Source organism: Leptinotarsa decemlineata, unplaced genomic scaffold, assembly GCF_025532065.1.
Source record: "Leptinotarsa decemlineata unplaced genomic scaffold, Ldec_3_MD MMD2_tig00000218_RagTag_RagTag, whole genome shotgun sequence".
NCBI classification, from domain to species: domain Eukaryota; kingdom Metazoa; phylum Arthropoda; class Insecta; order Coleoptera; family Chrysomelidae; genus Leptinotarsa; species Leptinotarsa decemlineata.
In genome coordinates this window covers 2,289,192-2,304,750 of record NW_027412545.1, presented here as the reverse complement: position 1 = coordinate 2,304,750, position 15,559 = coordinate 2,289,192, and the positions used below count along the sequence as shown (strand labels likewise).

Genomic DNA, 15,559 nt, shown 5'->3' with positions numbered 1-15,559 from the left:
AATATAATATAAATATCTAACAATTAAAGTGTTAACTTGAATACGTTATGGATTTTTATCAAGGATCGTCCATTTCCATCAAATATTCAAAAATCAAATTTTTAGGGTTTATGTGAAATATGGGCACCAACTCATTTTCATTTTAATCGATTAAAACATGTCTGCCTAAATGCTGCCTAATCTTTAACTGTTTTTACTTGTGTATTGTCAGGACTCAGGATAGAATTACTTGATGTTTATAATACTCAGGACATGAAAGGAAATATCAAGTATAGTCTATATAGTCAAACCCAAAGACTTATTTTAAATATTTACACTTGCTTGAAAAGTGAAATACTTGGGCCCTCACAAAGCGAACTTTTAAAAAAGATTTGTGAGCTGACCAAACCTGCTACTACAATTTATATTGTTAAAACAGGAGATGTCATTGATCATTCCGTGAATCAGAAGCTTAAAAAGGTTGAAAATGCCGACAAAGATGTTACACGCCGAATTGTATATAAGTTTTACGAAGAAAACAAGGTTCTAACTCTAGAAATGATTCGTAAAGAGTTAAGGGACTATCCCGATTTATGAATATAAATATTTGGACACACTGTCTAATATTCTACTGGATATTCTAGATATATCTGTGTATTTTTCATTCCACTTTTCAGCCGTTAGTACTTTTGCTAGGTGTAGATGTGTTTCGTATAATTTTTTGGTGAGGATATTCTTCTTCTTGTATGCTTCTTGTATTTCGTTTTGGATCCATGTAGTTTGGGCTTTTTATATTGCTTTCTTTGCGCTGGTACTATTGTTTTTTATCTGTATTTTGGTGTAGTTTGGTTTGACGTTGGATTCGAGGCATTTATTGTTGAAGTATATTTTGGCGTCTCGTATCCAACGTCAAACCAAACTACACCAAAATACAGATAAAAAACAATAGTACCAACAGTATATAAATCCAACAGTATATAAATCAAACCTTGCAACACACGCCATACAAAACAAACATAATTTCCCCCCACCAGAGAACATAAAACTCATAAAACAAGTCAACAAGGAAAACCGCATGGACATTTGGGAAAACTTGAACATCCATAAATTTAACAGTCATAAATCACTTATCGAGGAACAAGTACAAATCAAAACACAACAAGACCTCACATTCAATATATTAAACAAAACCATACACATTCCTAGAGAAGATCTAACACGAAGAAGAGCACCTGATGCAGAACAAATACAGGCAAATTTACCTAAAGTACCTGAAACACTTGAGTTAAGACGCTCTAATCGTATAAAGAGGCAGACAACAGGATGACCAGTTCAGTTTGAAGGGTGCCTAGAAGATGACAGTACTACCAAGTGTCGAAAGCGCTCGCAGATAATTTATAGAAGATATAAAGCTTCAAATCCTTTTTGTAGAATTTATTATTGAAATACTCAAAATAAAGGAAAATTAGTTGCATCAATCAATATATATATATATATATATATATATATATATATATATATATATATATATATATATATATATATATATATATATATATATATATATATATATATATATATAAAAATATGAATACATGAGTACTTTCTGATCATGCTTGTATTGATTTCAATTTAAGAGCCACCGGATGCCTATTGGGCATCGTCAGTACCGGGCAGGTGCTCCTCGATTGAAGACAAAATGTGAAAAACCAGAAAAGTACTTGATAAAATACTTATTCATATTTTAATTTTCATGGAATTATTTTCCAGCAGCTTGACTGCATTAACCTTTCTCGATTTATATATATATATATATATATATATATATATATATAATTTATTTTTTCTTAACTCCTCGTCTTATTGTTTTTTGTTCTTCATTTCTCAAATTGTAACTTTGTAGTAAAAGGCAACTATATTATCTTTTTGGAACATGCTTGGTAAACCCTGTAAATGGTTTTAAATGTTGGGTATTGAATGCTATTATTATTATTATCATCCTAAGGTTGCGCTGACCGGACCCTATCCCCGGAGCCCCAATACATTCGGGAGTACGTGCCATCAATATCAACCAATAACCACTCCCCACATCGTTGAATAAGTGATCAATGGGTGTGAGAATCATGTGCCCTACGCAAGCGCAGTGCGCCAAGAATAACATCACTCTGCATCCCCAATAACAGTATTTCTAGAATATATACATGTACAGATGCTGATCAGTTACACTTTTATCACATTGATGTTTTTCATTCAGATTCAGCCTCCATTCATTCCGCCAAATACGAATCAGCAACCTGGTTATCTCCAGCCGCAAGGGCCTCATGAGTCTGGACAACTGCAACAGGCAGCCTCTCGTCCCGAAGCGGACTTTCTGCGACCAGCCAATGATCCACGGAACTCCAGGGCCCAGTATGAACCGGTACTTCAGCCTTTTGTGCCTCAGTTACCTGCACAACCAGGAGGCAGTAATTGGATTTCTCCCCAATACAATCAAATGCTCCCGCAGGTTCCTCAATACGTAGGTGAGTGACACAAAAACCAGATTAAGGCTTTTTTAAGTAGGTATATGATTCACCGAGACGGAACTAGTCATGCGAAAGGCACATATAACAGCCGCAACGATCAGCTCTGGCAATGAACCTCACTGCTCCCCCAGAAACAAACTCCGTACCGCAAGTGGGACTCCAAAGAGTTGAAGATAAACCTTATCGCATAACAACCTGAGAATAATTTTTTGCATAATATACTAACATGCGTTCCAAATTTTGATTTGTTATCTATGTTGAGGCCTAAAAATTTGTTCTCTAGTTTATGATCAATGATGTGTTCTTCAAGAATTATATGGTCCAGGTTACATTTAAAGGACATTGTATTAGTCTTTGATATATTGAAAGATAATAAATTGGCATCACACCATTATTTAACTTTGCCTATATCATGCCCTACCCTCATTTTCAGTACATCAGTGCTTGTACCATGCCAAAGTATAGACGTGTCTTCAGCAAATCTTGTGATTTTGCTTTCAATCGATATATATGCTAGATCATTCATATACAATAAAAACAGCAAAGGGCCGAGGACAGATCCCTGAGGTACTCCTCATTTGATGCTCATTTTATCTGAAGATGAACTTTTTAAGTTCACTACTTGACCGCGATCTGATAGATATGACTCAAACCACAACGAGATGTTTCCTCTGAATCCGTAGATTTCAAGTTTTATAGAAGCAATATTTTGTGATCACCGAAGAATGGGATCTTCTTCAACAACCTGAAGACATCGGCCTATCAAAGTACCTGGACGTGTTTTCCTCGAGTCAACTGCGTGTTCATCTTGGTCTGCTAAGATGAAACAGGCGGGAATGGATATTTCTGAAAGTAGATGTTTTCAAAATGATGTGATATAGGTTTTTTGTTGCATGCGAACTGCCTGACTTGTACATTTCTTGTAGGTTCCTTGAAGGCACTGTAGCTCAATGAACTCATTGTGTTTTTTTCTTACCTTTTCATGACAATCTTATTTCCTGCCCTAGCTCGTACAGGTCTTCACTGAATGTTGGTCAAATTGCCGTGTTTAGAGATAAGTCATCGTTATAAAATCCAAATTTGTTGAGGTGTCCTCTGAATGAATAGAATTCTCCAAAATGAAGTGTTCTACTACTACTAAGTGGTCTACTATGAGTCGATTTTTTGAGTGAAGTAGTTCCTCGTTTTCTTCCTCAAACGGTCACTGTATGAAGGTTTTCCTACATGTGGCCAGATATATTTTCCTAGTAATTTTGAATTCTTACTGACAAATATATCAATGTTTCGTGCTAATGATTTTTGTAACACCAGAGCTGGTTCAGGGTTCATATTATGTGAAGCTGAACTTTGATATACTTTTCGGCACTTTTATTTCTTGTGTTGTTCGGATGTCCTGGCATATAATATGCAGTAAACCTTTTAGTGTTTAACATTTCTTTTAGTTTTTTTACGGCATTCCAACACCAATCTAAATATTATTCTTGAGTTCAGTGTCCTAAATACGATTTTCCGAAAGACGAATGTTTACTGGGACTTATTATTAGGGATATTAAATACACTTTTTCTGTTAAATTTGCAAAACTATTGTAATTAACGAAAAAATATATATCATATTTGTCATGATTATATGATGAAATGCGATAATACTAATGCTTACTAGTTATGGCGGATAACGACTCAGACGTTTGAAGAAACAATCGAACGTGTATCCTTGATCTTATTGATAAATATAATGGATTTATAGGTATTTGAGCAAAAATTAAATGATCTGGATAGTTTGGCGTCTTGTGATCATTTATTCGCATTTATTATATTAGCTAAAAACATCTTTTCTGCTTGCTATGAATGATATTATTTTATCTGAAGCCAAGGGAATGGGCATTACATCCATGCCCACCCTCTTGTCTCCTTGTAGTCGCCCTCGGCCACTCTTTAGGACTCGTGTCACTATAATAGCTCCCTAGCTCTTTCTACACTATTGAAATTTTTCACTGGGGGGATAACAAAATGGCACTACAAATATGCTTGCCGTTCTTATCTTTCTGATCAGAAGAAAATTTCAATTCCATTAATTCCACGTTTATACATATTGGGATGCCACGGATGTTTGAGTTTGGAGTATCTAAATAATAGAATGATTCTGTCCCCCAAAGTCATCATGAAAAGTTTGGACACCCTTTCTGCATGCGACCCTGTGAATGCGGCAATTGGAGCGTTTTTATTCAAGTTTTTTCGATACTGAACGAACCAAATGAGGTGACCAAAACACTGTCACTGACTTGGATTCCTTTTAGTGAGAGTCCACGTAGAATCAGAAGAGATTACTTGGCTTCCGCAACTATATAATTTTAAGTCGATCAATGGGGCTTTTTCAAGAACATTGACGACCTTGACTTATCAAAGAATTTGAGGTTTGCCTTTCGATGGTGGCCTCGACACCTTGGCTTATTTTAGTAGTGTAAAGATTCATTTTACCAGATACAGAGTCTGCAAAAGAAGACATTAGTAAAATAAGATGATATTTGTCGTGAAGTTTCCAGTCCTGGGTGAGACTGTTGGTCAATCTTCGCAGACGCAGACTCTACCCAAACCATTCTGGTTTTCTGGTACTTCATCCAGACCATTATATTCATCTGGAATGTACTCTTCGTTCATAACATCATAACAAATTATAGTAATACTATAAAAACCATGGTCTAACAAATGTAAAAGTCTGTCGTCCTTGGTATATTGCGATATCTCCGGACACATCATACTCAGACCCAATTAGATTACATTTTTTATTGGTTAAGTTATTACAAATTAGTGCTGTGACAAGTCAATAATGTATGAAATAAATGTAAATTACAATTAAAATTACCGAAAAGGAGTAGGTAGCACATAAAATGTGTATATGATACAAGCACAAAATGAAGTAAATAAATATATACATAAATATAAAAATAAAAATGTAAAAATAAGGATACATATATACAGTAGGTACCTAGATTGACAATAGTCTATAAAGATGAAGTCAGACGCATCATAGTAAGCATTCTCTGAGAGATGTTTTTTCAGTTACCGTTTGAAATTAGCGAGGGTTGCATTTTTCATTGATTGGGACAGTGAGTTGTACAATGATATGTATGAGTTACATCTTCTTGTTATTTCTAGTCTTTGGTTTGGTGCTTTAATATTATCCTTTGTCAAAGTATTATACGAATGGTTGTTATCGTTTGTAGTAAACTTTTGTAAATTTTCTTGAATATGTATCAAATTGCAGTATATTACACATGATGGCAGAGTTAATATATTGAACTTTATAAACCAATTCTCACAGGAACTATGAAACATTGCATGATACGCGGTATGGGCAGCTTCTTACCGACTTTATTTTTTATCTGCCTGATTGCATATACCTTGTATGGTAGATTTTTTGCTAGTTTGTCAATATGGGGTTTACAAGTTAACTTTGAATCAATAGTTATAGCAAGACGTTTAACATTATTTGAGAGATTACGAGACAGCGAGAACATAACTGTTTGTGTCTTGCTTTTATTCAGACATAGGTTATTCGCATTAAACCAGTCCGTAGCTTCTTGAATAACTCGCTTTTCTAATTCTGATGACTCTTCAATATTTTTTTTCCAAATGGCGAAGGAAGTGTCATCGGCGAATAGTATTGTAAACATTGTCATTGAGTTTGGCAGGTCATTAATATAAATTAAAAGTAGTGGCCCAAGAACACTACCTTGTGGAACACCATTCAATATCGTTTGAGCTACAATGTGTATCATAAAATTATACACATTGTTTTCTCTCATTTAGATATGATGCTAGCAGATGGTGTGCTATGCCTACAAATCCATAGTATCTCTGTTTTTCTAATAAAATGTCAGTAGAGACGCAGTCGAACGCTTTGCTCAGATCGAGGAATATGCCAAATTTTGATTCTTTGTTTTCGAAACCTTCAGTTATGAAGTCGACTAATTCGAGCACTGCTTTCGACGTGATTCTTCCTTTCCTGAATCCAAACTGTCTATCTGTCAAGATATTTTTGAACTCTAAATAATTTATCATTCTTAGTGCCATTATTTTTTCTACAATTTTTGCAATTACTGGAAGTAGTGCAATTGGTCTGTAGTTTCAATGAAGATTGATATCACCACTTTCAAAGACCGGAATTATCTTTGCAATTTTTAGTTTTGTTGGAAATACACCAGATTTCAGAATCAAGTTGACAATACACGTAATTGGTGGTAGTAGCACAGTAGCACAGATACATAACCACTGAGTGATGTAAATATCAAGCGAGCCCGAGTTTTTTAGGGATTTGATGACTTCATTCACCTCTGCAGTATCAGTTTGATGGAAATGCATCGAGTTATCAGCATTGCATGTAACTTGGTGGAGATAGTTTGAGAATTAATTATTGGGTGTACTCATTTCATTATTCATATCCAGGGCTACATTTATAAAAAAGTCATTGAACTGCTCTGATGTAAGAAGAGCTATTCGTGTGATTATTCCTAACTATGTTTTTATTTATAAGCTGCCAGATTGTTTTTTGTTTATTGTTCGATTCGTTCAGTTGTTTCATCGCCTTTTCTCTCTTCATTTTTATAAGTAATTGTTCGTATTTATATTTTTTTATTTAAATTCCAGTTTGATGTTCTCATAGTTGTTGAAAAGTTTCAATTGATCGTTCCGTTTCTGGATTTCATTTTTTGCAGCAATTACTTCTGGATATGAATAAATGGTAGGATCACGCTTAGAATTCATTCTGACTTTCATAGGAGAAAATTATACTTCCGTATAGTAGTTCAGGGTATTATAGTAAACTTGGATCATCTCGTTTATCTCATGTTTAAATAGTTCAATCCAATTTTCACTTATCACGGTATGGAAAGTGTTCATTGGTTATCAATGCCGACACGCCCTCTGATTATATTGAACGAGTCTCTGATCACATCGTCTTATTGTGAAAGTTATAAACAATATCAATCTATTATCAGGAAATACGTTTCTTCAGTTAATGAAACCTTTTCGAAGTACCTACTATTAGTGCAAATAATGAATATCTTGACTTACAGTTTCTTGTCACAAAGTATACCTAAGTCAGCCTCTCCTAATTAGGCAAGAAAAAATAAGCATGAAGAATAAGAAGTATTCAAACAATCTTTTTCCTATAATATAGCGACTTTGGGCGATGTCCTAGATGTAGGTACCTAACTTTTCGTTGTCGTATGATGCATTAAAATCTAGGTATAAACGATTCTTATTTAGTCAACAATAGTTTGATTATGATCATGAAATTCTACTTATCATCCATAGGTGAAGAACAAAATATTTCTTTCGAAAATGTATGTGTGTGTATTTATTGGCTTCTCAAGGGGGACTGTGGAAAAATTAGCTGCAGGGTCTAACGGTTTTCCTTTTATTTCCCTTCATTAGATATTTTTGTATCGAAAAATTGTTTTGTATTATTTTATATATTGGCAAATAATAAATGTATTATCATTATTATTATTTGTTTCACTATTATTACTTCAAGGTTCTGTAATTCAAAGATCACCAGAATAAAATGAGGAATAGGAAATTATAAATCAAATAGTTATCATATTTTCTGTTTTTCAGATAAAAACTCCCGAATATTCAACCACAAGGAAAATGGCTATCAAGTGCCTGATGGACAAGAAATCAGGTATAATAAATATAAGGGAGCCATGCAGTATTTGCATCGCGCTCTAGGATATCCGGGTGGTGGAGGGTGAGACGGCTATCCAAACAGTAGACATAGATAGAAACTACCAAGAGCTTTCGATTCAGTCGCATAAGATTGCATAGACTCCAAATTTCTATCATCAAATGAACGATCATTTTTTATGAAAATTATTATTACAACGGTCATAGATTTTTCACTGCGTTAGTACCTTCTGAAAGTAATTATTACCTATTAGGTACGAAGGTTACAAAACAGACAGCAATGCACATGTGGGTACAGAATTATTTCTTCGAGATATACTGAATTCGTTTTCAAAATCGTCCACCACCCAAGAGTACACACCATATAAAAAATTATTAGTAGGCTAGAAAAAATATCGAATTTTTATAAACACAATATTTGATTATGGAATTGGCCCAAAACTTTATATTCTAATTTAGAGATCATTTTAAACTTTTCTTACTCACCAGTTCCAACAATTTTCTTATACGACTGAACCTAAATCTAAGCACAAAGCATGGTCCTAGCACCATAGAAGTAGCTGTATATAGAACCGACTGAAAATACACGCTTTCAAATTGATATTTCTGCATACAAAAATATTTATCACGAGGATAGTTTCAACGGACAATTCAGTTTGAAGTTTCATTCTTTTGTATATACTGTTTGTATGGTGTTTATTAAACATGCGGTAAAAATTTGAGGAACTATTCCTTGGACTATTTTGAGGATATTTTGCCCTTTGATGATTTTTGATAGGGCGCGTTGTTTCGAAGATACAGAATGAAAAAGAATTTCGACAATAACAAGTCATTACCAAAAATTACATGTAATATTTCTTAATCTACAAGAACTGTTGAAAATGACTTTCCCCCGCTCGGATGCAAGAATCCAATCTTCTCCTCATCGACTCCCGAACTCTTTCAAAAACACCAGGATCGTTTTTGATTGCTTCACACCCAGCAAATTGAATGTCTGCAGCCGTTTGTAGTAATCGGAATGTTGTGGACAGGTATACCAACGGGATTGTTAGATTTTTTAATACTTGGTAGGTCCAGTGTAGTACGCTATATTTTTATTTCGGCTACGTTGATAATTTTAAAATTTATCAAAAATCATCAAAGGACGAAATATCCTTAGAATAGTCCCTTAATTTTTTGCCGCATGTTTAATAAACATCCTGTATAACTAATTGTTAATATACATATATTCGTGTATGAATAATTGAATGAAGAATGGTAGATATTTGGATTTCGTCCCTAGGATGTACCAACTGCTACAAAGGAAGGACATCACATTTATAATTCGCAAATAATTATTCGGGAGTTTCTCAAGAAAGCAGGAGTTGAACAATAAATCAAGGGAAAAATCTAAAAACGACCAAGTTGTACTTGAACTGATGGGCATTTTATGCCGTTACACATTTCATTTATTTATTTCAAATGTATTCAAATTGTGTAATATTTTTAATAAATGAAACTTGTGTTAGTATTAAAACACTTGTATCAGGAAAAATTTGTCTGCACAACCTAATACTACTTACGAACTTAAAAAAACAAGATTCTCAACTGAAATATTATTTCATATGAAAAATTTGAGATCTAACCTAAATAGATTTAAGTTTGATTGAAAATAAAAATAGCATGGTTTAAGAAACCATCGCGATTATTTAAGATGAAAAACAACTATTTCAAATCAAGTGATATCCAATCATTCTGCTTCTGTTAAAAAAGTAAGTTCTCAAGATCATGGCAAACGATAGTTTTACTGCCACTACTATTCAAGAAATAATTGATATTGCCAAAAAATTCAGTAACTTGCTAAAACGAAACAAATAGACGAAATATCGATTCATTTTTACAAAAAATTGGCCTCGTTACTTTCTTCCTTTCCTTAATAACGATATACTATATCGTTATTAAGAACTGAATACAAAAATATGTCGAAGTTAAAAAAATATTTTCATAGCCGAGACAATATACAAGATTAAATATTCTGTGTATTTATTTATTTTGCTTTAATTTTCAAATACTTAGGCAATAGTTTCTAATAGTTTGTATAATTAATCAATTTTTTAACCAGATAAAGTATTTCAATAAGGATAATAAAAATCATTATTATGCCTGCTATTCAATTGATCTGCAAATGAATCCACATTTTCTGTAATAATGATAACAATGAAACTTGGATCGTATTTCGGAACATGACACAAACAAAAGGTTACCGAAAATTATATACTTGTTAGAAAATGAGAAAAAGGAGTAACAATGCACGAACAAATCATTAAAAATTAACAACTCTACTTGCCAAACAATGAACAAACTTTATTCTTCGAGCTCAACAACAACCCAATAGTTGTTTTAATTATGTTTAAAAAATCCTCTGCGAAATTCTTGGATAGCTTTCTTTCTTTCTGACAATCAAACGATACATCATACAAGGAATACGTTATAATTAGAGTGTTAACTAGTTTCCCATAATAAATCAATTCTCACTTCAAGATTATATCTATGTTCTAGCCAAGTTCAGTATTCAGCGGAAAATGTAAATGGGCGAGATTATCCTAAAATGAATAATTACTATGGAGACAACAGTTACAGGCAGCCGATTCAACAAGAAAATTGGCCTTCAGGTAATGAATAAATACCTACTGTTATCAGAATATTTTTTGAGAAAAGTTGTATGTAGGTTATGAAACGTTCCACCCTATTCTTTAATATATTGAATTATTTCAAAAGTTTTATCTGTTTTGATGAGTCTACTTTAAACTGTCATACATCATTGAATACTTTCAATTTAATTGAAATAGGCGCCTTTTGCCAACGTAACACAAGTCGATTGATTCCGTCAGCATAAAAATTGTGTGCTTGGGATTTGATCAAGTCGACGAAGTGCTTGAAAAGATGATAGTCGATTGGCAAGAAGTCTGGAGAGTATGGTGGGTGAGGCAGCTCAATTCGTTTAATTTTCGGACGGTGATTTGTGAAACGTGCGGACGGGCGTTGTCGTGGATCAGGATTGGGCCTCTTCTGTTGACCAGTGCCGGCTGCTCCAGGCGCAATTTTCGGTACATTTCGTCGGTTTCTTCACAAAAGGACTTTGCTGTGATGGTTTGTCCTGGTTGCAGAAAGTTATAGTGAATTACACCAGCCGCTGGCCACCATACAGTAACCATGGTCTTTTCTTGGTAGGTTTTCGCCTTTTGGAAGTACCTGGGTTGTTTATCAGTGTCCAACCACTGTCCTGAACGTTGTTAGTTGCGCAATAGCAAAGAAGTACAGATTTCCACACGTGACAATTTCTGTCGATCGTTCAAATGGTAGGGCACCCACTTTTCGAGCTATTTGACCTTTCCGATACGTTTCAAATCATCAAAAACCGCATGGGAGCTAACGCCCAGTTCTTCCGCCATCCCATGCACTGTTTGTGATGAGTCAGTCTCCACCAGGGCCCTCAAATCCTCGTCCTGGGTTACTGTAGCTCGACCACTCCTGGGCTCATCTTCGAGGCTAAAATCTCTGGAACGAAATTTCGCAAACCAACGTCGATTAGTGCATCAACACTATCATTGCGTCTTGCGTTCATAAGGTTTCTTTTTGACTATTTTACTTACAGTTGAGAAAGGAATTTCGGTCAAATCTGATGTTGTTTGTAATAGTTTTTTCTCTCGAAACCAAACTTGATATGTAGATTCTTATATATATTGAAACATACTCTCTGTGTTTTAATATTCAAATGCATCCGAATCTTATTCACTGGTATCTCTTTTTCACAGTATTCACCATCACTATTGGAATCACTACACTGGAAAACGTCTGCGTTGTTATCACACTCGTTATTACTATTAGTACTTGTCCAAGGACGCCACATTTTAAACAGATAAATTTTTTTAAGTAATTATAACTGTACCAATATCGAATTTTAACACTCAAACCGCGATCAGTTCCTAAACTGAATACGACGGCGATAGCCATTCCCGATTTCTATTCGTTGCCGTAACATGACTTCAAATTTAATTTTATGACTCTTCAGTCAATCATAAAACTCGGTTACTACAAGTCTACAATCCACGTGAACTAGTTCGCTGCCGGTTCATTTTTATGTATTGGTTTTGAGAGTGCCGCAAACTTCAAGAGTACACAATATCGTTTACTTCGACTATACCTACTCACCTAGACAGCCTCATATTAAAAAATTATCATTTCACAGACACCTTAAATTCGAAATGAAATATGAAGTCAAATAGACTTTCCAAATGAATTTTCTATGAAAATGAGGACGGTTGAATAGATCAACTTTTTGACTTGATTTTTCAACCGCTCGGAATCCGAATATGGAAATCATTCAAAAACATTTCATACGCCACGCTTTTATTGGGTACCCTATATATTGGAGAATGTTTTTAAAGAACCAAATGCATTGGTATCTGGAACAAGTCAACTATTTTTTGTTAACTTCATTTTTCATCTGTATAAAGATAAAGTTTAAGCGCTGATGTTCTCCCCAAATATTTTTACCGCTTGGGTAAAAAGGATAAAAAAAACTCACCAAAGTTAGATTATTAAGAAAAATTGGCATTTACAATAAAATATTAAAGTTGACAAATGAATAATTCCAAATGAAAATTAAAAGTAGAATCATTTGTCATAGCACCTGAGAAATTGAATTTAACATGTTTTATATGTATAGAAGAATGATATAGATACGTTTTGTCATGATAGAAAAGATATTTTAATTTTTTTTACTTCAATTCAGTCAACAAAAGTTAAAATGTTATTGTAAGTTATGCATTTTTATTTTAGTTTGAATACCTATATATTGAAAAATATAAGTAGTAATTAGACACATTTAGAACTCTTGATTATGAGACCACAGGTTTCACATTAAACTTAAAATTCCCCCAATACTTTCAACTGATATTAAAAATTTCTATTTTAAAGAAGATTCATTTAAGTTGAAATATTTACAATTATCCCATATATGATTTCATTTAATTACTTGTCCATTTGTTCTAGGTGGGGTTGTATATGAACAAAGGAATAACCCCCAGGAAGAGAGCCGGTCCCAAGGTAAGAATGGATCCATAAACTCGTTAATTAAAAATGATCATAAAATGAACTGGGTATAGAAATGAAGTTGATCTCAACTTCGGGAGATTAAAAAAGTGAAATTTTCCGCTAAACGTTTCAAATTGTGACAAAAAAAACACTTAAACAAAGGACGGTTAACATTTCTAGAACTGACAGTCCTATATAATTATATTAATATTTTTTCCAAAATAATTTGCTTGCTAGTCAGATTTGTCTGCGGAGCCGACAAATTCGTAAGGCGAGCAGACATCGTTATGGGGCGTCCATTAATTACGTGAAGGTTAGGTTAGATCTCCACTCTCTCCCACTTGGGAGAGAGTGGAGATCTCCGCCAATATTACACATTTTTCCGCAAGAAACACTGAAACATTTGACGTGGCTTTGTAAACCATTTATTGTGGAAATCTTACAGTACAATGTATTAGTAGTTTTTCACATCAGACTTATTTGATTTGTTCAAGTGCGAGTAATGAGTAGTCTATTAAATTCAATAGCCCCACTGTGTAGAGCACCTTCTATGTCTTGTCAATACCATTTGAGTACCGAAGATGGTTAAGTTGGTGGATATAAACTGAGACTATATACTACACTTCAAACTCAAAAGTCCTCCCAAGATATCTTAAATAGTTATTCTTCAACAAAATAATTATTCCACATTCTATAAATCGTTAATTTTAATTACACTCAAACTTTTATTCAACAAAACAAAATTCGCTATTTCGTCATCAGCCAAATATGATGAGAAATAAATGTATAATACTAACACTATTCTGAATTTTCAGCACAAAACGTTAAAAATCCATCAGGTTTAAAATCAACTCCTGTGAAAGTTCCCATTGTCAGGAATGAGAATGGTGAGTTCGACTTAAAGTAAATGTAACATAAAGAGTGACTGAAAAAAATATTTGTATTTCGAGGTTTTTGGTAGGTTTGCAATAATTATGCTTCTTCTTTCTTCATTTTGAACCATCTGCCTTGAGTTATCATCTTGATATGGGTCGCATAGTGCAATAATGGACTCAACGAAAAATGTATATATTTGCTTGGTTCTTTCAGATGACTTGGAATGTTAATATTATTTTCTTGGGGAAATTCATCTGCTTCCAATGTTTTCCACATTCTTTGGGGGTAACGTATTTAAATTGATGAAGAAAATGACCCCTCTTCTCTCTTAACATAAAATGATTTGTGAAATTGCGTAGTTTTGTATAAGCTTCCAAATAAATATCGGATTTTGTTCTCTTGATTTTTTTCAATACTGATTCATTATATTTGTCTGATAGGATACGTCAAATAAGTAACTTTAGCTTTCGTACTCTGGGAGTTTTAATTGGAGTATGCCTATTAAACAAATCATTCTAAGAATTAACCTTTCACACTATTTACTTGATCATGAATTTTAAAAAGATTGACATCATTTCTGAAGTTTCTACAAGTGATAATTTTCGTTTATTTTCAGATACCACAATTCACATATGTAAACCAACTTGTTTGTACTGACTCTTCTATTGTACTGTAGAAATAGGTATATGAATTCAACTTTTAAGCATTCACGTGCTTCAATTTAATTCCTTCACAAATGCTGTTTTCACATGCGATCTTCAAGAAATTATTTGTATTAAATGGTGAATTTAGTGACAGATTTATTTCATTGTTTTATCTCTCAACTTTTCAATTTCATTTTTTGTTAAACCCAAATATGAATTTTATTAACAATTGAAAATTAACAAAATTCAAGAGAAAAGAGAAAAAAAACCACCTCAAAAGTGCTGCTTCGTTCTCTCCTGTTCATAAAAGAGGACATATGCCTCCTTACTCACAAGCGAATTAGGTGAAATTGGGGACACATTCATACCACGTGGCACTATATGGGTGTCTGCAATATGCTGTGTAATGCCCGTTGTAAGTAGTCCCACTGTGATTCGAAAGTGCATATAGAGTATATCGACAAGGGGCCACATTGTCTGCTGCATCTTGTTTTAGAGATTTAAGTTTGTTTGGGTTTGAGTGAGATCATACTTATCCTAAGAATATATTCTGCTCTTGATAAATAAATTGAAGCTCTGAAGTAAAATGATAATCTATCGAAACACTTTTCCTGCACCAGAACAAAAGTACTGTCTCTCAACGTGCGAAACGCACGTTGAAAGACGCCAGACCCAAACAGAGTAGTGCAATGGGTTGACAAACCATTATTTATTCTGGTAACTCGTTTGCGATTGGATAGATGGTCAATTGGAGGATAGTATCCCTCAAAATTT

General features: G+C 33.8%; 1 protein-coding gene across 3 annotated transcripts in view; it reads left to right on the top strand.

Annotated features, from left to right (window-relative positions):
• The window catches only part of LOC111509303 (uncharacterized), a 75,303-nt gene that overhangs the window by 58,915 nt on the left and 829 nt on the right, over window positions 1–15,559 (top strand). The window contains exons 5-9 of one of the 3 annotated variants that reach the window (XM_074173239.1): window positions 2,234–2,501; window positions 8,121–8,187; window positions 10,728–10,840; window positions 13,224–13,277; window positions 14,081–14,152. In XM_074173239.1, the coding sequence (XP_074029340.1) occupies window positions 2,234–2,501; window positions 8,121–8,187; window positions 10,728–10,840; window positions 13,224–13,277; window positions 14,081–14,152 (574 nt within the window). Of the gene's footprint in view, window positions 1–2,233; window positions 2,502–8,120; window positions 8,254–10,727; window positions 10,841–13,223; window positions 13,278–14,080; window positions 14,153–15,559 lie in introns of all 3 variants that reach the window. The other 2 variants (XM_074173238.1, XM_074173240.1) reach the window with 2 other exon arrangements.